This window comes from Procambarus clarkii, chromosome 60, assembly GCF_040958095.1.
Source record: "Procambarus clarkii isolate CNS0578487 chromosome 60, FALCON_Pclarkii_2.0, whole genome shotgun sequence".
NCBI classification, from domain to species: domain Eukaryota; kingdom Metazoa; phylum Arthropoda; class Malacostraca; order Decapoda; family Cambaridae; genus Procambarus; species Procambarus clarkii.
In genome coordinates, this window is record NC_091209.1 from 15,584,893 (window position 1) to 15,610,242 (window position 25,350).

General features: G+C 43.3%; 3 protein-coding genes across 12 annotated transcripts in view; 1 reads left to right on the forward strand and 2 right to left on the reverse strand.

Moving 5' to 3' along the window:
- Positions 1-24,404, forward strand: part of LOC123766789 (GATA-binding factor 5-A) — a 62,562-nt gene extending 38,158 nt beyond the window's left edge. For 8 of the 9 annotated variants that reach the window (XM_069307569.1, XM_069307566.1, XM_069307570.1 and 5 more), the window contains 5 exons: positions 1,962-2,111; positions 18,959-19,137; positions 21,584-21,630; positions 22,411-22,679; positions 23,240-24,404. In XM_069307569.1, the coding sequence (XP_069163670.1) occupies positions 1,962-2,111; positions 18,959-19,137; positions 21,584-21,630; positions 22,411-22,679; positions 23,240-23,314 (720 nt within the window). In that variant the 3' untranslated portion in view covers positions 23,315-24,404. Of the gene's footprint in view, positions 1-1,961; positions 2,112-18,958; positions 19,138-21,583; positions 21,631-22,410; positions 22,691-23,239 lie in introns of all 9 variants that reach the window. The other variant, XM_045756167.2, reaches the window with a different exon arrangement.
- LOC123766787 (TBC1 domain family member 2B) overlaps positions 1-25,350 on the reverse strand; it is a 425,460-nt gene that overhangs the window by 196,443 nt on the left and 203,667 nt on the right. The gene's annotated exons all lie outside the window — the stretch shown is intronic.
- The window catches only part of LOC123751104 (CDAN1-interacting nuclease 1), a 201,766-nt gene that overhangs the window by 162,219 nt on the left and 14,197 nt on the right, over positions 1-25,350 (reverse strand). The window lies entirely within an intron of this gene.

Consider the following 25,350-nt stretch of genomic DNA (forward strand, 5'->3'; position numbering starts at 1 on the left):
AGGGGATGGCATGGGAAGGTAGGGGAAGGTAGGGGAAGGTAGGGAAAGGCAGGAGAAGGCAGGGGATGGCATGGGAAGGTAGGGGAAGGGGGGGGAAGGCAGCGGATGGCATGGGAAGGCAGGGAAAGATAGGGAAAGTCAGGAGAAGGCAGGGGATGGCATGGGAAGGTAGGGGAAGGGGGGGGAAGGCAGCGGATGGCATGGGAAGGTAGGGGAAGGTAGGGAAAGGCAGGAGAAGGCAGGGGATGGCATGGGAAGGTAGGGGAAGGGGGGGGAAGGCAGCGGATGGCATGGGAAGGCAGGGAAAGATAGGGAAAGGCAGGAGAAGGCAGGGAATGGCAGGAGAAGGCAGGGGATGGCATGGGAAGGTAGGGGAAGGGGGGGGAAGGCAGCGGATGGCATGGGAAGGCAGGGAAAGGTAGGGAAAGGCAGGAGAAGGCAGGGGATGGCAGGAGAAGGCAGGGGATGGCATGGGAAGGTAGGGGAAGGGGGGGGAAGGCAGCGGATGGCATGGGAAGGCAGGGAAAGGTAGGGAAAGGCAGGAGAAGGCAGGGGATGGCAGGAGAAGGCAGGGGATGGCATGGGAAGGTAGGGGAAGGGGGGGGAAGGCAGCGGATGGCATGGGAAGGCAGGGAAAGGCAGGAGAAGGCAGGGGATGGCAGGAGAAGGCAGGGGATGGCATGTGAAAGCAGAAAAAGGCAGAGGAATGCAGGGGAAGGTAGGGGAGTGATTTGGTAGACTTAGGTTCTCATTTACCAATATATGCTTAATGCTAAGTAACCTCTGTTGTGGAATGGAGAGATACTCTTCTATAACAGCCTGGATTACAGATTTGTAAAATGGATTTTGGTATGTTATCCTTGGATTGTAATATATTTAGTTGGGATTATTTTATATATATGTAGAGTTTGAATTTCACAATATATAGTTGGGACTACGATATAGCAATTAGGCCTATACCATGGTCAGCTGACGGCATAGTACGATAATCTTAATTATTATTTTGGGGTCTGGGGGTTTTAGGAGGGTGGACTATGGCACCTTAGGAGGGTGGACTATGGCACTTTAGGGGGACGGGCAGGCCTCTACTATGTCACCTTAGGGGAACAAACTTCATCAACATGAGGCAAGGTGTGTGTGGCAACTCTGAAGGCTGGGTAGTTATGGCAACTCTGAAGGCTGGGTAGTTATGGCAACTCTGAAGGCTGGGTAGTTATGGCAACTGTGAAGGCTGGGTAGTTATGGCAATGTGTATACCAGTCAGATACAGCCTCGTTAGCATGGCATAGTTAGTTATAGGTATCGTGGGGTAGTTAATGTCATCTGGGTACTGATGGCAATCTTTACAAGACTTAAGAATTGTTTTTCTTTATTGAAGTCCAACCCCCCTCTTGGTTATATTCTCAGTTTTCTATCTTATGACCTGATATGACCCCTGACCTCATATGACCCTTGACCTTATATGACACTACTTGAACTGATATGACACTTGAACTGATGTGATCAAAGACCTGATATAAGACCCACTAATCTGATATGACCTCTGATGTTCTACGACCCCTGGGCTCTTACGACCCCTGAACTCCTACGACCCCTGACCTCCTACAACCCCTGACCTGATGTTCCCTCTGACTAATGGCCCTATGACCTCCTATATGACCCCGTACTATAAATGACCCCTGACCTGTGACCTGTCGTGGTGCCTGATGACTCATTATAGGCTTAATTATCCTTTGACCTGACTAACATTTGTTTATTGCAAACACCTGTGACTTGTTCCTTTATGGCCTGATCAGGCATACTGTTGGGTCCCGCAGTTCGCAGTCCGACGTAGGTACCGGAGTCCGGTTAGATCAGGAGCACTGTGTTGGAACGCATCAAGACTTGAACCTAGAGTTAGTCTTACTACATCTTAGGACGTGGCATAACCTCTCCTGACCTCTGGTGACCTTGTCCTACAGTACGTGGCCCCGACGGCGACGCCTCAGCCTCCACGACGGTCCGGGATGACCTGCTCCAACTGCCAGACGACCAACACGACGCTCTGGAGGCGGAACAACAACGGTGAACCCGTCTGCAACGCCTGTGGCCTCTACTTCAAGCTCCACGGGGTCAGTCTAGTACCAGTGTCTGCTGGCAGACTGGCTTAGCTAGTGTCTGCTGGCAGGCTGGTTTAGCTAGTGTCTGCTGGCAGGCTGGTTTAGGTGGTGTCTGCTGGCAGGCTGGTTTAGCTAGTGTCTGCTGGCAGGCTGGTTTAGCTAGTGTCTGCTGGCAGGCTGGTTTAGGTGGTGTCTGCTGGCAGCCTGGCTTAGGTGGTGTCTGCTAGCAGGCTGGCAGGCTGGTTTAGGTGGTGTCTGCTGGCAGCCTGGCTTAGGTGGTGTCTGCTAGCAGGCTGGCAGCCTGGCTTAGGTGGTGTCTGCTAGCAGGCTGGCAGGCTGGTTTAGGTGGTGTCTGCTAGCAGGCTGGCAGGCTGGTTTAGGTGGTGTCTGCTGGCAGGCTGGCAGGCTGGTTTAGCTAGTGTCTGCTAGCAGGTTGGCAGGCTGGTTTAGCTAGTGTCTGCTAGCAGGCTGGCAGGCTGGTTTAGGTGGTGTCTGCTAGCAGGCTGGCAGGCTGGTTTAGGTGGTGTCTGCTAGCAGGCTGGCAGGTTGGTTTAGCTAGTGTCTGCTAGCAGGCTGGCAGGCTGGCTTAGCTAGTGTCTGCTGGCAGGCTGGCAGGCTGGTTTAGCTAGTGTCTGCTGGCAGGCTGGTTTAGCTAGTGTCTGCTAGCAGGCTGGCTTAGCTAGGGTCAACTAGAAGGTCGAGCTGTATCTTGGGAGTCCTATCCTCCCACTCCTGTCTGGCCTGATATCCACACCTTCACTTGAAGAAATGAATCACAAACAAGCGATATCCTTTTTTTATCTGGTGTGAGACGGGGACACATCATAGAACCTCACAACTGGCCAGCAGGAAGACTCCCCTGTTGGATATTTGGAATTATGAAGGAACTACTGTCACAAAGAGACAGTTGTTCCTTCACGAACTATCACAAAGTTACTGACAGGTATTTTTCAGTCCTACTGAAGTCAGATCTACGTTGTATGAGGTGTTTGGGAGAAATTTACATCTGGGATCGTCCCAGAATCTCTTGATGTACGTACAATAGATTTGCACTTTTCTATAACTTCCTGGTGAGGTAAGTCTAAGATGAAAAGTTAACTCTTCAAAGTTCATTTTATAATTCGACTTATATGAAAGGAGCGTTTGGTTCAACCTCTCTACATCATCGGAGGTGGAGGGGAAGGAGGTAAGAGTTAGGTGTTACTGAGTCCATGTAGGATGAGGGAGTAAATAAGGAGTGAGCTGGACATTCCACTCTGGTCTTGAAGATGATGGTAGGATAGACTTAAGTGTAAGGTGGTTGTTAACACTTGGGTGAGAGTGTTTGACGTGTAGTGCTTCGTACATGACTAATCTTATTTTTGGTTTGTTCACTGTATCTGTCAATTATTTTGGTTTGTTCATTGTATCTGTCAATTATTTTGGTTTGTTCATTGTATCTGTCAATTATTTTGGTTTGTTCATTGTATCTGTCAATTATTTTTGTTTTGTTCATTGTATCTGTCGATTATTTTGGTTTGTTCATTGTATCTGTCGATTATTTTGGTTTGTTCATTGTATCTGTCGATTATTTTGGTTTTGTTCATTGTATCTGTCAATTATTTTTGTTTTGTTCATTGTATCTGTCGATTATTTTGTTTTGTTCATTGTATCTGTCGATTATTTTGTTTTGTTCATTGTATCTGTCGATTATTTTGGTTTTTGTGGTCATCATAGATAGTGATGTGGTCGTATGTGGAAATTATATACACATGGATGGAGCCTTGTTATCTTGAGGTTATCTTGAGTTGATTTCGGGGCTTTAGTGTCCCGGCGGCCCGGTCCTCGACCAGGCCTCCACCCCCAGGAAGCAGCCCGTGACAGCTGACTAACACCCAGGTACCTATTTTACTGCTAGGTAACAGGGGCATAGGGTGAAAGAAACTCTGCCCATTGTTTCTCGCCGGCGCCCGGGATCGAACCCGGGACCACAGGATCACAAGTCCAGCGTGCTGTCCGCTCGGCTCCCTATCTTGAAAGATATATTGTTATCTTCCCTTCATACTGAGATCATTGGGGCTGACAGTCCCCCAAATGGAGAAACATTTGTGTCAGTTTGTCTCTGTGTCAGACCTGTATGTCTGCAGGAGAGTCTTCACCGCCGTGACGGTAGGTGACAGACACGTGACACCCTCCCGTCCCTCCTCCTTCCCTTCCCTTCCCTTCCTCATCTTCCCTCCCCCAACGTCACTAACGCGACGCTCAAGAGTCACACTGTCACATGCTCGCTACCAGCTCTCGGGGCGCATCCGGCACACCTTCACACGCGATAATTATCGCCTCTCCGGCCCAAGAACTTTAGGTCGTCTTTGCCGTGGTTTTCGGGAAGGTAAACAGAGACTCGCGCGCTAGAAGACTTGCGGCGTGCCAAACGAGTCTACCATCCATCATGGCGGCTTCAGTCGACACATATTTCTGTAATTTAGTGGCACGTTATCAGCCCGCCAATATATTACAGACGGTATTACCTTCGTGGCGCGTGTGGGGAGTGTGCTGGGTTGAGGGGGATGGGGTGTAGGGTGTTGAGGTGGGTGTTTTTGTGGTGTGTAGTAACACCCGCTTAGATGACAGTACAGTGTTGTGCAAAAGCTTCACCGACCTGACACAATATCTGCTCCCTTTGAACAATAACTTTTCTTTTTTACAGTCTTCTCACCCTTATTTCCTATTGACGCTGGTTAATGGATTTGCCTGAACGCTTTCTCGTAGCCCGTTCCATTTGCCCGGGGTTATGTTCCATTCCGTTCCATTTGCATATTACATCACTTATTAATACACTGAATTCTCATATATCAATTATCCTTAAAAAAAAATCAACGTAATGCAGAAAATTAGGATAAAAAACACACTTGTTTATTTGGGAGATTTATGTAAAGAAAATACACTAATTTCTTTACATAACTCTCACAAATACACAAGTGTGGATGCGTATTAACATAACATAATCCTATGTTATTATGTATGTGAGTAGAAAATACCATTGAAATTGAAATTGAAATAAGTTTATTGAGGTAAAATACACACAAAGGGATGAGGTAGCTCAAGCTATTCTCACCCCGTTCAGTTCATCGTGTTAATACATACATTGACACACACACACAATACCATTAGGTATGCAGAACATTCCTTCCCACAAACATACACAGTCCGCCCTCACAAACACAGCCATGTGTTTGTGGCTATGTTTAGCAACCCACAAAATAAAATCATGATGATAGCATATCACGCAATCGTAATTATGTACTGAACAATTTAGAATTTCGAAGATTCATTTGTCAGCGCTTTACACAAATTATTATACTTGTGGCTGGAATGAACAGGATATAATCGTCTTTTCTCTAATATTTTGCTGTTTCTTTCTAAACATTCGTGTCTTTTTTTTCGGATATGACCGTCCACCGCAGCCTAGTACATCAGCCTCATCAAGTCCGATTAGGTTTCTTTTTAACAGCTGTAAATTGAATAAAATGACAATATTGACATATTTCTGATTACTTAATATTAATATCGGTCGAATTTTGCGTCATTTATTACATAATATCGATCGAATTTTATTTAAGATATTACATGATATCGGTCGAATTTTATTTAAAATATTACATAATATCGGTCGAATTTTATTTAAGATATTACATAATATCGGTCGAATTATATTTAAGATATTACACAATATCGGTCGAATTTTATTTAAAATATTACATAATATCGGTCGAATTTTATTTAAGATATTACATAATATCGGTCGAATTTGACTTAAGATAGGCTGAGCAGTGCAAATTTGTGTTAAAGTTCATGGTATAATTAGTATGTGAGTTATGTTTTAAATTATTTGTATCTCATTGATTTGCTGCTTTAAATTAGGTCATTTGTTGCCGCCAATCTTTTATAATGCATCGCTTAATGCCGGATAATTCTGAACAATTATTTTCCAATGTAGCTCACTTAAATGTCTTCATTGTATTGTCCTTAGACTGTTACTTATACTAATGCTGTTGTCATTACTACTAGAGTACTTTACTACTACTATTGTTGTCATTACTACTACAGTACTTTACTGCTACTATTGTTGTCATTACTACGACAATTGTTGTCTTTACTACTACAATATTTTACTGCTACTATTATTGTCATTACTGCTACAGTACTTTATTGCTACTACTATTGTTGTCATTACTACTACAGTACTTTACTGCTACTATTGTTGTCATTACTACTTCAGTACTTTACTGCTACTATTGTTGTCATTACGACTACAGTACTTTACTGCTACTATTGTTGTCATTACTACTACAATACTTTACTGCTACTATTCTTGTCATTACTACTACAATACTTTACTGCTACTATTGTTGTCATTACTACTACAGTACTTTACTGTTACTATTGTTGTCATTACTACTACAGTACTTTACTGCTACTATTGTTGTCATTACGACTACAGTACTTTACTGCTACTATTGTTGTCATTACTACTACAATACTTTACTGCTACTATTGTTGTCATTACTACTACAATACTTTACTGCTACTATTGTTGTCATTACTACTACAGTACTTTACTGCTACTATTATTGTCATTACGACTACAATACTTTACTGCTACTATTATTGTCATTACAGCTACAGTACTTTACTGCTTCTATTATTGTCATTACTACTACAGTACTTTACTGCTACTATTATTGTCATTACTGCTACAATACTTTACTGCTACTATTGTTGTCATAACTACTACATTACTTTACTGCTACTATTATTGTCATTACTACTACAATAATTTACTGCTACTATTTTTTTTTTTTTTTTTTTTTTGAGATATATACAAGAGTTGTTACATTCTTGTACAGCCACTAGTACGCGTAGCGTTTCGGGCAGGTCCCTGGAATACGATCCCCGCCGCGAAGAATCGTTGTTACAACCAAGTACACATTTTACTGTTGAGTTAAACAGAGGCTACAGTTAAGGAATTGCGCCCAGTAAATCCTCCCCGGCCAGGATACGAACCCATGACATAGCGCTCGCGGAACGCCAGGCGAGTGTCTTACCACTACACCACGGAGACTGATTATTATTGTCATTACTACTACAGTACTTTACTGCTACTATTATTGTCATTACTACTACAGTACTTTACTGCTACTATTATTGTCATAACTACTACAGTACTTTACTGCTACTATTATTGTCATTACTACTACAATATTTTACTGCTACTATCATTGTCATTACTGCTACTATTTTTGTAATTACTGCTACTATTATTGTCATTACTATTACTATAGTTGTCATTACTTCTACAATATTTTACTACTGTTGTGACTATTGTCATTACAACTACTGAAACCGTTATTACTACACAATAATTTACTAAAAGATATCACAGCTTAAAGTGTCAGCGTAATGCATAATTTGTCTAACATATTTAGTTTAATTCATACATCTGTTCATTACAAAGAGTAACTGAACCAGTTATTAGGAATAAAGGATTCCTAATAACTGTATCAGGAATACAGTTATGATTCCTAATATCTATATTTAGGAATACAGTGTATGATTCCTTATACTGATTCTTACAGTCAGTCTCAACTTGGGTAAGGCGAGGCTGCCAAGTCTGTCTTCGTTCAAAATATACAAAATATAAGTGTTAAATAGAATATACTTTCAACGCAAAAGAAAACAATATCTAAGACATCTATTAATTAGAGACTTCAACAACTCTGCCTGAAGAGCACGATTATATATACTGTATATATATAATTATATTATGTGTATACAATATATAAGTGAGAGAGTGGGGAGGGGGGAGCTGATTTGATAAGAGAAAATTAAGAATAATATCTTAATAAATCTTCGTCAACGTAAGACAATACATATCTGACACTCACACAATGAAAACAAGTTACATGAATTTTAATAATGATAAGAGTCTTCACAATTAGTTAGTATGATCTTAGGTCTATCTACTTGGATGATGGCAAGAGTAGAGGTAAACTCAAGGTGTTCACACACACACACTCAGATGTACACCAGTATACTAATTCACGGTGTAGATAGTCACACAGCAATACAAGACAATTCCTCTTACAATGCACGCAAATCTTTTCTTTTTTCCATCTGCATCTTCTCTCTCTCTCTCTCTCTCTCCTATTCCGTGTACAGCTAATTACGTGTCCATCTATATTCACCAAGAGTTGGTCCTGAGGTGTCCGACCGATAAATATATCCACATATGGACCTGACAAACTGGACTTGTACACCTGGACCGCCCCGGTCCCTCCCTCCTCCGGGGGTGCTTAACGGCCTCTATTAGAACTGCTCTTATCTTAATTAGCCCCAGAATTTAGCCTAAACTGTTTGTTTAATACGCCTCACTGCAAGGATATTTACTTAGCAGAGGCACTAAAAAGTGTGATCAATATCTTTATTATCGGTGGAAGAGAGAGGTGGAAGAAGCTCGTCTTGTTGCTTGGTTGCATTGCATGATGTGATTTGTCCTCCGGTTCCTGGGGCCTTTCATCTTGCCGTATTGAGCACACCTGCGGAGTTTACTAATACTTTATAGGCTATACAGGTGTGCTCTCTTTATCGTGTTTATAAATATATATGTATATATATATGTTTTTTTGCTTTATCCATTGTGTAATTTTTGTTATATTGTATGTAGGAGGGGGGATTTGTTTTTTTGTTACATTCAGAGGCTTCGGACGCTGATAAAGTGGGCGGGGCTAGGGCGGGGCGCGACGCCACTTGCCTCATGAACGATGATTTTATTCTACTATATAAAAACAATAAATTACCATAAAAAGTTACCATAGATTATGTTTGATAGTTATTTGCAGGTATATATACAAATAAACCAGGTTATTACCCTAATCTAAATTATTTTTGGTTAAGTGAAACAGCATGTAAATCCTAAATCTGTCAACACGAATAACACATTTTAGCAAGGCCACGCCCACCTCTCCCTTCCCCCTGGCCCCCTAATCCATTTGTCCCCCACCACTAAACCTGACTCCCCCTCTTCCCTTAGCTCTGTCCGCCTTCTACTAGAGCAGTTAAGCTGGTACCGCCTTTCCGTGGCCAACATCTCACCGATATCTGGCTAGTTTGATGCGATAATAAGACCTTGAGGGCCTGGGAGATAGATGTCTGAGGATACGATAGGTTTAGCAAGGTGAGGTGATCTGGATTGGTGGTTTGGAATGGTAGTGATGTTAGATGGTTGGCTCTTGTTAGACCCCATTTAGATTATACAGTTCAATTTTAGTCTCCCTACTGTAAAATGAACATATATCACATGAACGCGTTCAGAGAAGACTGATAAAACTTATTCCCAGGAACTAAAACAACGTTCCTTTGACGAGAGATTTAATAAAACTTGATTTAACATTATCTATAAAGGCGAAGAGTACGGTGACAAGCTTGAAGTATACACACATAGATAAAAAGGTATAAGAAAGGAGATATTAATATGGTACTGACTATGTCAACTGATAACAGAACACGAAACGATGGCTATAAAATTGGATACGATTAGATTCAGGAAACACCTGAGTAAATACTGGTTGGAAAACTTGGTTGTTGATTGGTTGAATAGAATTACCGGGTAATATAAAAGACGTGGGATAGTTTGACTGTTTCAAGTGTAGGCTAATCATATATATATATATATATATATATATATATATATATATATATATATATATATATATATATATATATATATATATATATATATATTGTACCTAGTAGCCAGAACGTCGTACTCGGCCTACTATGCAAGGCCCGATTTGCCTAATAAGCCCAGTTTTCCTGAATTAATATATATTCTCTAATTTTTTTCTTGTGAAATGATAAAGCTACCTATTTCATTATGTATGAGGTCAATTTTTTTATTGGAGTTAAAATTAACGTAGATATATGACCAAACCTAACCAACCCTACCTAACCTATCTTTATAGGTTAGGTTAGGTTAGGTAACCGAAAAAGTTAGGTTAGGTAGGTTAGGTAGTCGAAAAACAATTAATTCATGAAAACTTGGCTTATTAGGCAAATCGGGCCTTGCATAGTAGGCTGAGAAGTGCGTTCTGGCTACTAGGTACGACATATATATATATATTGGCTATATGTTCATATATCAGAGCTACAGCTATATGGCCCCTTTGTGGCTTCCAAACCCATGGTGGTGTCTCTGTTATAATTGTTGTTCCTCTCCCATATACTTCACAAGACAGTAGTTGTTTATTCGAATATTTTGCCGGGTACCTCGAGAAGGGAAATTTGTCTCTAAGTTTCTATTTAAATTAGTGATTTCCCAGCCTTAGGGATTAATCTGAGAGTGACATTTTTGCAGCATATAGGGAACAGTCCGGATGCAAGAGCAGTATACAGTACAATACTCGTGAATATAGATGAACTGCAATCACTGGAAGGTTAATTAATGGCAATTTGTTTATTTTGCTAATGCCTGGTGCATTGTTCTTAAGACTGAGTGATTGTATAGAGGTCAGTGAGGTGAAGGTGAGACACGAGGTCGGTGAGATGAGAGATTAAGAGACATAAGGTCAGTGAGGTGAAGATGAGAGATATGAGAGATAACGCATAACAATGTGTAAAGTATTCATCTAGCAAAATAGAAGCAACATCCCCAGGTGATGCTCCCCCCTCACCCCTGCACATTTTATTATTATTATTAACATCTTTATTGACAAAATTAATTACAATTTTGCCTAATCTGAGGATTTTGATAGTTTTATTAAAGTGAGGATAATGCTGGTATTCACTGTCACGCAGGACAGAGGGTCATACATAAGACAATAGGTCTAAACTGTAGGTTGAAGCACATATATATCATGGTTACAATCAATGTCTTAATGTATGGATATGTGAAAACAACTTTCTATTGTGCACTGCCACACAAGGGCCGGGATGGGTTCATAAGTGATGCAGCTTAGAAGTAATATAAATAAAAATTGTTCTTCATTCTTTAAAATGGACAAGCAAATTTTGGGTAAATTGTTAGGATGTCGTCCAGAACACCTGTCAGCACCACGAGCCATATGTGTGATCTACAATTGTCCAGGGGTCAGATTCACGAAAGCACTTACGCAAACACTTATGAATCTGTACATCTTTCCTCAATCTTTGGCGGCTTTGTTTACAATTACTAAACAGTTAATAAGCTCCGAAGCACCAGGAGGCTGTTTATAACAATAACAGCAGTTGAATGGCAAGTTTTCATGCTTGTAAACTGTTTAATAAACGTAACCAAAGCCGTCAAAGATTGAGGAAAGATGTACACGTTCGCAAGTGCTTGCGTAAGTGCTTTCGTGAATCTAGCCCCAGACATCTAGTCTTCCATATGTTCTCTTTTATTGTCGGTGCTGATTAGTTGGGTGCGGGTACGAGTCTGGGTACCGGGGTACAGAAACATGGTACAGGTGTAGATACAGGGTACAGGTGTGCGTATAGGTATAGGGTACCGATGCGGGTACAGGTAAAGATTCAGGGGTACAGGTGCGAGTAGAGGTATAGATACAGGGTACAGATGTAGATGCAGGGTACAGGTGAGGTTACAGATGTGGGTACAGGTGCAGGTTGAAGGTACAGGTGAAGAGAGCAACATTTCAGAAAATATAATAACAACCCACTTTTTTTTAACGTCCACTTAAATTGTACACCTGTGTATAAAATTCGATATAAATTGTTGTAGTGTGTGTGTGTGTGTGTGTGTGTGTGTGTGTGTGTGTGTGTGTGTGTGTGTGTGTGTGTGTGTGTGTGTGTGTGTGTGTGCTTACCTAGTTATACTCACCTAGTTCTGCACTTTCGGGGGGTTGAGCTCTGGCTCTTTGGGCCCGCCTCTCAGCTGTCAATCAACTTTTCTTTCATACACACACATACACACTCAGGAAGCAGCCCGTAGCAGCTGTCTAACTCCCAGGTACCTATTTACTGCTAGGAGAACAGATGCATCAGGGTGAAAGAAACTGCCCATTTGTTTTCGCCTAAGCCGGGAATCGAACCCGGGGCCCCTTAGGATTACGACACCCCGAACGCTGTCCACTCAGCCGCAAGTATTTTATACACCTGTATCATGTCTCCCCTCCTTTTTAGCGTCGTTAGAGTTCGTTCTTTCAGTTCGTACTTTCAGTTCGTACGTATGCACTGTCCTTACCCGCCCAGGTAACCCCTACCCCATATCCCCCCCACACACTGCCCCATGATATCTTCCTCCCCACCGCCTTCCCCATTCAACACTACGCCTATTCCTCCCCCCTAGGCTGGGTCGATAGCCCCCCCCCCCTCCCCTGGTTACCTACATAACACCCCCCTCCCTCCCTCCCTCCGCCACCTGTCCATCCCCCATTCTCTACCCACGCCCACACAGACGCCCACAGCCATCTTTATTCCGCAAGTGTTGCCTCGTGATAAGAGCTTAGAGGCGAGCCATGTAATAGCTCCCAATAGCAGACCCATATATCGTGTAGCGGCGCAGTCTGTCTGTTTCTCTGTCTCACCTTGCCCCGCCCCCCTCGCTGTGGTGGGCGGGGGGGGGGGGGGAGGCAAAACACACACACACACACACACACACACACACACACACACACACACACACACACACACACACACACACACACACACACACACACACACACACACACACACACATTACGCGGACCACTTGCTACAGTTTTCAACTCTAAGAGCACGAAACAGAGACTTTGAAAAGAACGAATGTGATGTTAACACATAAGAAAGAGGGTAGGACTGGGCCACTTACCTACACGATGGCATCGCTAACAAGTATCCGCTACAAGTTACAAGAGTCTAATTAAAAGAAGGCTCGTAGAACATTCAGAACAGTTGACTTTAGTTTCCAAATATCAATTAAGTCAAATCTAGCTCGACCACCTTATTATACATTTAACAGAAAATAAAAACGATCTAACAGGAAAAGGTGAAGCTGACTCCATCTTCCTTTCTGCAATGTCCCTCACAAGCGACTACTCTTGAAAATAGAGAACCAGGACCCAGATTCACGAAGCGGTTACGCAAGTACTTACGAACGCGTACATCTTTCCTCAAACTTTGACGGCTTTTCGTCACATTTATTAAACAGTTTACAAGCATGAAAACTTCCCAATCAACTGTTGTTATTGTTATAAACAGCCTCCTGATGCTTCGGAGCTCATTAACTGTTTAATAATTGTAAACAAAGCCGCCAAAGATTGAGAAAAGATGTACAGGTTCTTAAGTGCTTGCGTAACTGTTCCGTTAAACTGGGCCAAAGGAAGGGTGTAAACTTGGATGAAGGAGTACCTTCCAGGAAGGAGTCAAAAGGTCACTGTGAGAGTTGAGGCATGTGAAGCAAGAGGAAACAATGGGTGAAGTACCACAAGGGTGAGAACTACCACCCGTCCTCATCCTTAAAAGATCTAAGATGTTAGATAAAAACACCTAAGACAGGAGACTGGTTCTGTCGTATCAGTGTTTGCTGATAATGCAAAACCAGCTCTCGAGTATGCAGCACCGGCATGGAGTCCACGGATGAAAAGGCATAGAATAAAATGCTGAGATGCAGGCGATGAGTCACAATAACGTGGCTTAAGTAAGTTGACCAGACCACACACTAGAAGGTGAAGGGACAACGACGTTTCGGTCCGTCCTGGACCATTCTCAAGTCGATTGATCAAGTCGATTGTCGATCAAAATGCTGAGATGCAGGCGATGAGTCACAATAACGTGGCTAAAGTAAGTTGACCAGACCACACACTAGAAGGTGAAGGGACGACGACGTTTCGGTCCGTCCTGGACCATTCTCAAGTCGATTGATCAAGTCGATTGTCGATCAAAATGCTGAGATGCGCGCCTAGAGTTGCCCCGGCGAGGGAGCCCGAGCTTATACCCGATGGTGGAGAGGCAGGTCAGAGGAGGACAGTAACAACGGGCAATGAACAAATCCACAAGGGCCGTGACGAGGGTTCGAACCTGTCGTAACCCTGTCGTAGCTCAGTCGATTAAGGCAGTGTCTGGGATGCTCCCGGACGCAGGTTCGAATCCTAGTCACGGCCCTTGTGGATTTGTTCATTTGATGCATCACGTTAGTGTGATGTCTGTGTGTGACATAACAACGGGCAATATATTAAGAGGAGGTGACCCTTTAGATCACCTCCAATAACCACAGCCACACATGTGACGTTATCTTGAGGTTATCTTGAGATGATTTCGGGGCTTTTTAGTGTCCCCGCGGCCCGGTCCTCGACCAGGCCTCCACCCCCAGGAAGCAGCCCGTGACAGCTGACTAACACCCAGGTACCTATTTTACTGCTAGGTAACAGGGGCATAGGGTGAAAGAAACTCTGCCCATTGTTTCTCGCCGGCGCCTGGGATCGAACCCAGAACCACAGGATCACAAATCCAGCGTGCTGTCCGCTCGGCCGACCGGCTCCCACGTAAGTGATGACGTTTCGTCACCTTGAGTCTCGAGACGGGACGAGATGTCGTCGCTTTCACTTCCTATGTACTCACCTAGTTGTGCTTGTGGGGGTTGAGATCTGGCTCTTTGGTCCCGCCTCTCAACTGTCAATCTACTGATGTACAGGTTCCTGAGCCTACTGGGCTCTATCACATTTACATTTGAAACTGTCTATGGAGTCAGCCTCCACCACATCAATGCCTAATGCATTCCAGCTGTTAACTACTCTGACACTGAAAAAGTTCTTTCTAACGTCCCTGTGGCTCATTTGGGTACTCAGTTTCCGCCTGTGTCCCCTTGTTCGTGTTCCACACGTGTTAAATAGTTTGTCTTTGTCCACCCTTTCAATTCCCATGAGAATTTTGTAGGTGGTTATCATGTGTGTGTGACATAAGTGGTATACAAGGTTCTGAATGATTCCTTACACAAGTTTCTAAAGGCAGTTCTTTTGTTGGCCAATCAGAATTTCAATCAGAATTGCAGAATTTCACTTCCCAGATGGTACCTAGTGGCTAGACTCCTGCTCCCTTCACCGAATGTCATTACTTTACACTTCCCTGAGTTAAACTCTAGTAGCCATTTTCTAGACCATTCCACCGATTTGTCCAGGTCATCCTGTAGTCTCTCTCTATCTTCATCTGTCTTGATTCTTATCATAATTTTTGCATCATAAACAAACATTGAGAGCAATGAGTCAACATGCTCTGGAAGATCGCTTACATATATCAGAAACAGGATGGGTCCAAGTACAGAGCCCTGTGGGACTCCGCTGGTGACATCTCGCCACTCTGATGTCTCCCCCTCACATTAATTCCCCTGTTTCCTGTTGCTTAGATACTCAATTATCCACTGGAGCACCTGGATCATGAGTCCGGATAATTAGTTTCACCCATGTTTCTGGGACATATTGTCTTCACAAAGAGTCAATGTGCAAAATGAAAAATGGCAGGACACAGGGACACGGGTGGAAGCTGGAGACATTTACACACACACACACACACACACACACACACACACACACACACACACACACACACACACACACACACACACACACACACACACACACACACATATCCTAGGCCTGAAACCTCCACTTCAGCAACAATGGACGCCCAGCTACACTACGCTACTAGACTGCTTACACCTACTCAAACCTACACCAGAAAGAGCCCGGCGACCCAGCCTCTACAATCCCTCTGTGTTCCCTAAATCAACACCCAATTTTCAAAAACCACAATTTACCCCAAAATTTCTCGTTCATCACATAGCTGCCTTTTCGGATCATTGCTGCATAGGATTGTAATATTTCTGAGTGGGATATCGTCTGTTTAAAGTCACAGTTGGTTGTGTGTGCGGTGGATTGTGGTGGAAGAGGGGGTGGGTGGGGGTAGGGTAGGTCGCAGGTAGGCTGAAATAAGAAAGGAAATAGTTGAGGTGATAACCAGGAGAGATACCTATCATGCCCACCCTGGTGACCTACTCAAGCCCTACACTCCCGCCCATTTTTTTTTTCAATTATTAACCCCTTATTTTTCTCACAAATCTTTGTTCATTCACCAAACTGGCAAATAAATCATACATGTCTTCAACTGATTGGTTTTCGGTCTAATTTCGTATAATTCTTGCAATTCCGACCGACACAAACTTGGAGGCTAAGCGACCGACACAAACTCGGAGCCTAAGCGACCGACACAAACTTGGAGGCTAAGCGACCGTCACAAACTCGGAGGCTAAGCGACCAACACAAACTCGGAGGCTAAGCGACCAACACAAACTCGGAGGCTCAGTGACCAACACAAACTCGGAGGCTAAGCGACCGACACAAACTGGGAGGCTAAGCGACCAACACAAACTGGGAGGCTAAGCGACCAACACAAACTCGGAGGCTAAGCGACCAACACAAACTCGGAGGCTAAGCGACCAACACAAACTCGGAGTCTAAGCGACCAGTCACAAACTCGGAGGCTAAGCGACCAGTCACAAACTCGGAGGCTAAGCGACCAACACAAAGTAAACAAACCCTGGCTGCCCGTCCAGACTGGAAACCAACAAACTTCGATACAATCGCTCCACCGCAATCGTTAACCACCCATTTAGCGGTCATTAGGCAGTCGTTACTGAGCTGATGGATTGTTACTGCTTGTGTGTCGTTTCGCCGTCGCAGGAGGCGGGGTACAGATGGTCAGCCATGATAGGCTGACTGTAACCCCTTCCCAAGCCCACCCCTTCTGTATCCATTCCCTTCCCCTAACTCCCCCCTCCCTAATAGGTCCACTTACCTATCATATCTTCCCTATCTCTTTTTTCACTTTACTGTCCCTTTCCCGCATTATATTATTATTTTACCTTTCTTTCCATTCCCTTCTCTCTTCTCTACTAGTTTCCTCATTTCCTTACTCCCTCTCCATCCATCCTACCGCCTAGGCCTCCCCAGTCCCCCCCCTAATAGGCTCATCAATTCCTTGATGCCTTAATTGTCCAGTCTGACCGACAATCTGCCTGGCTGCTAGTTATGATCTGATTACCGCTGATTGGTCCAAGTTGCTCATTTTAGGCATTGTGGGAAAGGGAGAGGTTATAGGGAGATGTAGGGTAATGAGAAGGAAGGGGAGGGAGGGGGGGTAATAAGTTCAGTATTCCAGCGTTTGTTTTCATTTTTTATGATAATAATAATAATAATAACAATAATAATATCAGAGGCTAAGGTTTATACAGATGAATGTACACTGAATGTACAATGAACACTGTTCACTGAATGTACACTTTTGATTTTTTCCGGGAAACAAGAAAGCTGTAACTCACATTACTGTAACTCTTACAACGCACAGGCATATATGCACCAAGAGGCTTACACAGCTTCTCGGGGTGTACACACAGTTGACCACAGTCAACGAGACGGGACCAAAGAGCCAGAGCTCAACCCCCGCAAGCACAACTAGATGAGTACAATCCTGGACCATTGCTCGGCGTTAAATCATCGTTGGTTGGTCATGTAAGCACTTGTGTGGCCATAATAACCTTCCCCGAGGTTATGATAACTTTTAAGCCCAACACCAAACCTTAAAAACTATCTTATCTTGGGTGTCGACGGTGGTAAGTTATTGCTGCTCCTGATAAACCCCAACTCGTGTCTGTCTCACCAAGTCCTCAAGAATATCCAGTCTCCGTGGTGTAGTGGTAAGACACTCGCCTGGCGTTCCGCGAGCGCTTTGTCATGGGTTCGTATCCTGGCCGGGGAGGATTTACTGGGCGCAAATCCTTAACCGTAGCCTCTGTTTAACTCAACAGTAAAATGAGAACTTGGTTGTAACAACGATTCTTCGCGGCGGGGATCGTACTCCGGGGACCTGCCCGAAACGCTACGCGTACTAGTGGCTGTACAAGAATGTAACAACTCTTATATATATACTCTTGTATATATCTAACAAAAAATATGGCCTCTGTCGTAATGCTAGGCAAGAGAACACTGACATGTAACTTATTAACAATTACCATTATTAGTGGCCATTGGTGAAAATCTGGCCTTCGGAAAACGTGGAAAATATTACAGCTGTATGCCTAAGACACTAGCTTGTTTACAGAGACTAACCTATCATGCTAAGGGATGTATAATCCTCTACAATACGCGGATCTATAATTAAGTACTCTATCACCAATTTGGGATTCCTTTCCACAGTTACATCTAAAGTTGCTAAACTGAATTCCTTAACTGTAGCCTCTGTTTAACGCAACAGTAAAATGTGTACTTGGATGAAAAAACGATTCTTCGCGGCAGGGGATCGTATTCCAGGGACCATAGGATTAAGGACTTGCCCGAAACGCTACGCGTACTAGTGGCTGTACAAGAATGTAACAACTCTTGTATATATCTCAAAAAAAAAAAAAAAAAAAAAAAAAAAAAAAAAAAAAAAAGCCGCACATCTAATGAGAAGCAGAGTTAAGTGTTATTTAACAAAATACCTCCCATCCAGACCTGAGAACGCTACGAGCTCGCTTTCAACCCAAGGTTATGATGGCTGAGTGCGACGTCGCAGCGCTTCGGAGCTCGTAAACTGCTTAATAAATACAGACTAAGCTGCCATGATCGCGGTATATACCCTGGAAACACAAACCGAAACTGTCTCTATTTTCCGCTTGTTACAACTTGTAATAAAGTTGTTACATCTTGGCTTAACGTGTTTATGACGTATTAGAACGTTGTTACAACTTGCTATATTGGTTGTTATAACTGGTTAGGAGGTGTTAAAACATGTTCGAACGTTGTACCAACGTCGTAGTTTCGGTGTGTGGTTGGACGCCTACTCTCTCCCTCACTCACCTGTCCCCCCGTCTTCCCCCTCAGGTAAGCCGTCCCCTCACCATGAAGAAGGAAGGACCCATCCAGACTCGCAAGAGGAAACCCAAGAACGCCGGCTCCTCCGCCTCCTCCTCTGCCTCCTCCTCGTCTCAGCAGCAGCAGCAGCAGCAGCACCAACAGCAGCATCAGCAGCAGCCTGTCCCCAACCGCTACACCTCCCCCAGGTCAGCAGTAGGTCCTAGCTACCTCACTTCTAGGTCAGCAGTAGGTTCTAGCTACCTCACTTCTAGGTCAGCAGTAGGTCCTAGCTACCTCACTTCCAGGACAGCAGTAGGTCCTAGCTACCTCACTTCCAGGTCAGCAGTAGGTCCTAGCTACCTTACTTCCAGGACAGCAGTAGGTTCTAGCTACCTCACTTCCAGGTCAGCAGTAGGTCCTAGCTACCTCACTTCCAGGACAGCAGAAGGTACTAGCTTCCTCATTTCCAGGACAGCAGTAGGTCCTAGCTACCTCATTTCCAGGACAGCAGTAGGTCCTAGCTACCTCATTTCCAGGACAGCAGTAGGTCCTAGCTTCCTCATTTCCAGGACAGCAGTAGGTCCTAGCTACCTCATTTCCAGGACAGCAGTAGGTCCTAGCTTCCTCATTTCCAGGACAGCAGTAGGTCCTAGCTACCTCATTTCCAGGACAGCAGTAGGTCCTAGCTACCTCATTTCCAGGACAGCAGTAGGTCCTAGCTACCTCATTTCCAGGACAGCAGTAGGTCCTAGCTACCTCACTTCCAGGTCAGCAGTAGGTCCTACCTACCTCACTTCCAGGACAGCAGTAGGTCCTAGCTACCTCACTTCCAGGTCAGCAGTAGGTCCTACCTACCTCACTTCCAGGACAGCAGTAGGTCCTAGCTACCTCACTTCCAGGTCAGCAGTAGGTCCTACCTACCTCACTTCCAGGACAGCAGTAGGTCCTAGCTACCTCACTTCTAGGTCAGCAGTAGGTCCTAGCTACCTCACTTCTAGGTCAGCAGTAGGTCCTAGCTACCTCACTTCTAGGTCAGCAGTAGGTCCTAGCTACCTCACTTCTAGGTCAGCAGTAGGTCCTAGCTACCTCACTTCTAGGTCAGTAGTAGGTCCTAGCTACCTCACTTCTAGGTCAGCAGTAGGTCCTAGCTACCTCACTTCTAGGTCAGCAGTAGGTCCTAGCTTCCTCACTTCTAGGTCAGCAGTAGGTCCTAGCTACCTCACTTCTAGGTCAGCAGTAGGTCCTAGCTACCTCACTTCCAGGTCAGCAGTAGGTCCTAGCTACCTCACTTCCAGGTCAGCAGTAGGTCCTAGCTACCTCACTTCTAGGTCAGCAGTAGGTCCTAGCTACCTCACTTCTAGGTCAGCAGTAGGTCCTAGCTACCTCACTTCTAGGTCAGCAGTAGGTCCTAGCTACCTCACTTCCGGGTCAGCAGTAGGTCCTAACTACCTCACTTCTAGGTCAGCAGTAGGTCCTAGCTACCTCACTTCCGGGTCAGCAGTAGGTCCTAGCTTCCTCACTTCTAGGTCAGCAGTAGGTCCTAGCTACCTCACTTCTAGGTCAGCAGTAGGTCCTAGCTACCTCACTTCTAGGTCAGCAGTAGGTCCTAGCTTCCTCACTTCTAGGTCAGCAGTAGGTCCTAGCTACCTCACTTCTAGGTCAGCAGTAGGTCCTAGCTACCTCACTTCTAGGTCAGCAGTAGGTCCTAGCTACCTCACTTCCACGACAGCAGTAGGTCCTAGCTTCCTCACTTCTAGGTCAGCAGTAGGTCCTAGCTACCTCACTTCTAGGTCAGCAGTAGGTCCTAGCTACCTCACTTCTAGGTCAGCAGTAGGTCCTAGCTACCTCACTTCTAGGTCAGCAGTAGGTCCTAGCTACCTCACTTCTAGGTCAGCAGTAGGTCCTAGCTACCTCACTTCCAGGACAGCAGTAGGTCCTAGCTACCTTAAATTCTTATTTGTGTTTCTCATTTACAATCCTTCAAGTGTATTACATTACCACAGTCTGGGTGTAAGTTTTCTTCAAGTTCAAGTTCGTTTATTGAGACAATAAAATACATCTCCAAGGGATAGAGCAGCTTAGGCTATTTCTATCCCCCCTCCCAGTTTTCTTTAACCCGTTCTCCTGATAGAACATCATTGGATCAGGTGTGTGTGTGTGTGTGTGTGTGTGTGTGTGTGTGTGTGTGTGTGTGTGTGTGTGTGTGTGTGTGTGTGTGTGTGTGTGTGTGTGTGTGTTTGGTGTTGGGGGGTAATTAGGCCTATATCAACCTCTGGAGGGGTTATTAAGGCCACCACAATACCTTACTCATCCCCTGTAGCAAGTATACTTTAGTCTTGACTATATATATAGTCCAGGGTGAATGGAAACTCTCAAGTGTACTGAGAAGACAGTACACTCCGTACTCTACACACAGTACACCATACACTCTCGGTGTATACTTATAGTGTCGGGTGTACTACATTTTGCTAATTATAACCTATCGTTACTGTTTGTTTTTCGATTGATTTAACATTTAACTAAGTTAATTCCAGTATATTAATTTATATTTCTAAGTATTTAAATTATTGTATTATTAATTAGTAATATTATTATTTGCTTATTTATTGGAATTAGTATTGTTATTATGCTAAACTAACATAATAATTACAGTATGGGTGGCGCGTCATCGCTGAAGCCGCTGCCGACGGCATCCTATGGTAAGTGTGGCGGACTCTTGGACTCACCTTCACACTCTCGCTTTCACTCGCACTTATTCACTCTCACTCATTTTCTCACACGCGTCTTCTCATGTTCACTTACATTTATGTCCTCGCTGTCTTCCCTACACACTTTTACTCACGCGTTTACTTTATTCACTCGTTCATTCTTTGTCTCACTCGCTAATTCATTCTCACCCAAACACTTTTTTTTTAGCAACAATTTTACTCTTATTTTGCACTCTTACTCTCAGTTTGACTCATGTCACCCATACTCATTCATTCACCCTGACTCGTATCGTCCAAACTCACTCTCTCACACTGGCTTTATTCCTCTATCAGTCCCACCAAGTGTCACACTTCTTCAACTAGTGTTCCCACACCCTTCAAGCACTGACCCTTCAGTGCTACGAGTACAAATACAACACTTATACAACCCAACATAACATTCTGTATTTTAAATCCCCCCCAAAAAAGTATACAGCACCTTCAAATCGACATTTTATTAATATTTACGAAGTTATTAATTCAGCGGTAGCCTCATCCTTCAAATTTGTGTGGCGCTGTAGTCTATGTTCTGAGCTCACGACCGTTCCAAGTTCCAAATTAATTTGCTAATAGAGTACTAGCAGGTATTAATTATACTTCATCTCCACCATGTATATACCTTTATTCCCCACTAACCACAGTGGGAATATTCCCTCCCCCACCTACCTTCCTAGCAAACCCTTCGACGAAACTAACCAGATGGTCTAACCACATTTGCCTCTCCCCAACCAGTATCGACAGTCATCACCAATTACGCGGATCACCATGCAGCCGACCACTACGGGGGTGGTAGCAGCAGCAGTAGCAACAACCCCGTCACCCTCCACCACCCCCACCACCACCTGGACCAGGGCGGCCACCTCCTGACGGGGGCCGCGGGTGGCGGCGGGGTGGGGCTCTCTACCCTTCCTCCACATATGCCCGCCCAGCTGGTGTCCTACCCCTCCCCTTCCTCCACCCCACAACACATCCTCCCCAACTCCCAGCAACTCTCACAACAGGTACTGAAGCAGTAAGTATACAGCCTCCCAGTGTTAATCTTATTTAGATCTTTGGTTCTTCTCTTCATCTCAGCATCCCCCACCCCCCCACTCTCTCTTTCTTTCTCAACTAAGACAGCGGTTCAATAATAATGACATCACTCTTCGTTAAATATAGCTGAAAGCTAGATAGGAGCTGTTATCCGACATCATTTCATTAGCGTTTCTTAGAAATTGATCTATTTAATGTTGTTAAGTTTTTCATTAGGTATAAACGTTATTGAATGTTAAGTTACACTCAAAGCAGCGAACTTTACCCTCAGTGTTCTGAGGTTGGTTTCAAGTCTGTGACGTCAGTAGTTCTAAAGTAAACAGCATCATGCTGTAACTTCAACAGGGTTGTAAGTTCAAATCTAACTTGAACTGCAAAGATTGACCAATTTTGTTTTTCATTTCATCCCATTACCCAGAGCTTACACCATTGTCGTGCAGATAACAAGTCACAATAACGAGGCTCAAACCCAATAAACCCCGCCCCTATACATTTGGAATGAAAATTATCCGCTTTCTTTTCCTTCCAGGTTACCAGTGCTGGAACCCCTGGAAGACTCCAACATCAAATACGAACACTCGAGTTAAAGCAACATAAGGGGTGACGCTGGATGCTCTGGCCTCGGCTGAGCTAGGGGACCCGGCCGGGCCTTCACAGACGGAAGATAATTAGGCTGCAGCCCCGGCCAGCAGCAATGTGAAGCCAGCTAATACTGCATGCCAAAGCTCAAAAATGACACTTAAACTAGACGACTCTTACACTCCTGAATGAGTTTGGGTTATAAACTCGTTTCGGAAACGAAGGACCCCAGAGAAATAAGTTTGTTCTTCCAGTGTCTCAGTGCTGCCATTCAGAGAGGAAATGCCCGTTGTATCCTCATCACAAGTCCAACAACACCGAGAGATGAAGGAGGTTTTCTAAAATTAATTGTTATTATATATGTGAACTGTATAATCTTCAACCCGATCGTACCTAATAAATTAATAACTTATTACTTAACAAATAGATAGGGCGGTAGAAGAAAATACTCAAGGCATCCAGAAGAGCTTCAATACTTTCCCTGTAGCATTTAATTCTCTTCCCCGATGATGCATATATATATATATATATATATATATATATATATATATATATATATATATATATATATATATATAACTCCTTTTTTGTAACAAAGCTCAAATAAAGTAAATATATATGTGTACATACAAAAGAATGGGGGTGGTAGGAGAAGACAATATTAGTGTTCAGTAAGAAACCACAAGGTCTCCTCTGAATACTTTTTATTTTCTTCTCCGAGGCTATGGGTCCCCACATTGGCACCAGAGGTGGTACCCTCACAAACTTATATATATATATATATATATATATATATATATATATATATATATATATATATATATATATATATATATATATATATATATATGTGTGTGTGTACCTAATAGCCAGAGTTGTCGAATTTTCGTGAAATATAAATATTTTCCACATTTTCTTCTTATGAAATGATAAAGTTTTCATTACATTATATATGATTGCAATTTTATGTTATTTGACTCAAAATTAACATTGAAATTTTATCAAGCCTAACCTAACATAACTAAGTCAGTAAAATTCATGTTACCAATATAATAGATGATTATTGTTAGAAAAGAACCAATCTGGAAAGAAATATATAAAAATAACGAATATCACTCTGCCTCTTAGGCACATCGGACCTTGGATACTAGGTCAAGAAGTGCGGTTTTGGCTATTAGGCACGACATATATATATATATATATATATATATATATATATATATATATATATATATATATATATATATATATATATATATATATATATATATACAACTTTAGAACACTTTCCCACCAGGAGACTCGAACCCTAGCCAGCACAGAAGCCATTCAGCAACTGGCATAACAGGTACGCCTTAACCCGCTCCACCACCAGCTCAGACCCTTAAAAGAGATGGTAATTTCGGAGTATTTAAATACACCAAAGATCACCACCTCCCAAGAGCACTAGAGCAAGTGAGGGGTCATTTATACGTTTATTTCATCAAGTCCCTGTTAATATGGGAAGACACAGTGTCTATGCTTAAGGCACAACTCTCCTAAACACGAGAGTCAAGTATACAACTTTAGAACACTTTCCCACCAGGAGACTCGAACCCTAGCCAGCACAGAAGCCATTCAGCAACTGGCATAACAGGTACGCCTTAACCCGCCGTACGGGTTAAGGCGTACCTGTTATGCCAGTTGCTGAATGGCTTCTGTGCTGGCTAGGGTTCGAGTCTCCTGGTGGGAAAGTGTTCTAAAGTTGTATACTTGACTCTCGTGTTTAGGAGAGTTGTGCCATATATATATATATATATATATATATATATATATATATATATATATATATATATATATATATATATATATATATATATATATATATATTACAAGATGATGTACCCGGTGGTGCTCGGGTCGACCCCCCAAAAGACTGCGCCATTTGAAGTATTAGGAGCCCGAGTCGACCCGGGTCAAATGTTATATAATCTTTGTTACCTACAAATCGCTCAAATTCCTGTTGGCGAAAAAGACTTTGTGGCGAGGAAAAAGACTAAGAGGGTTGAAATGCATCGCCCA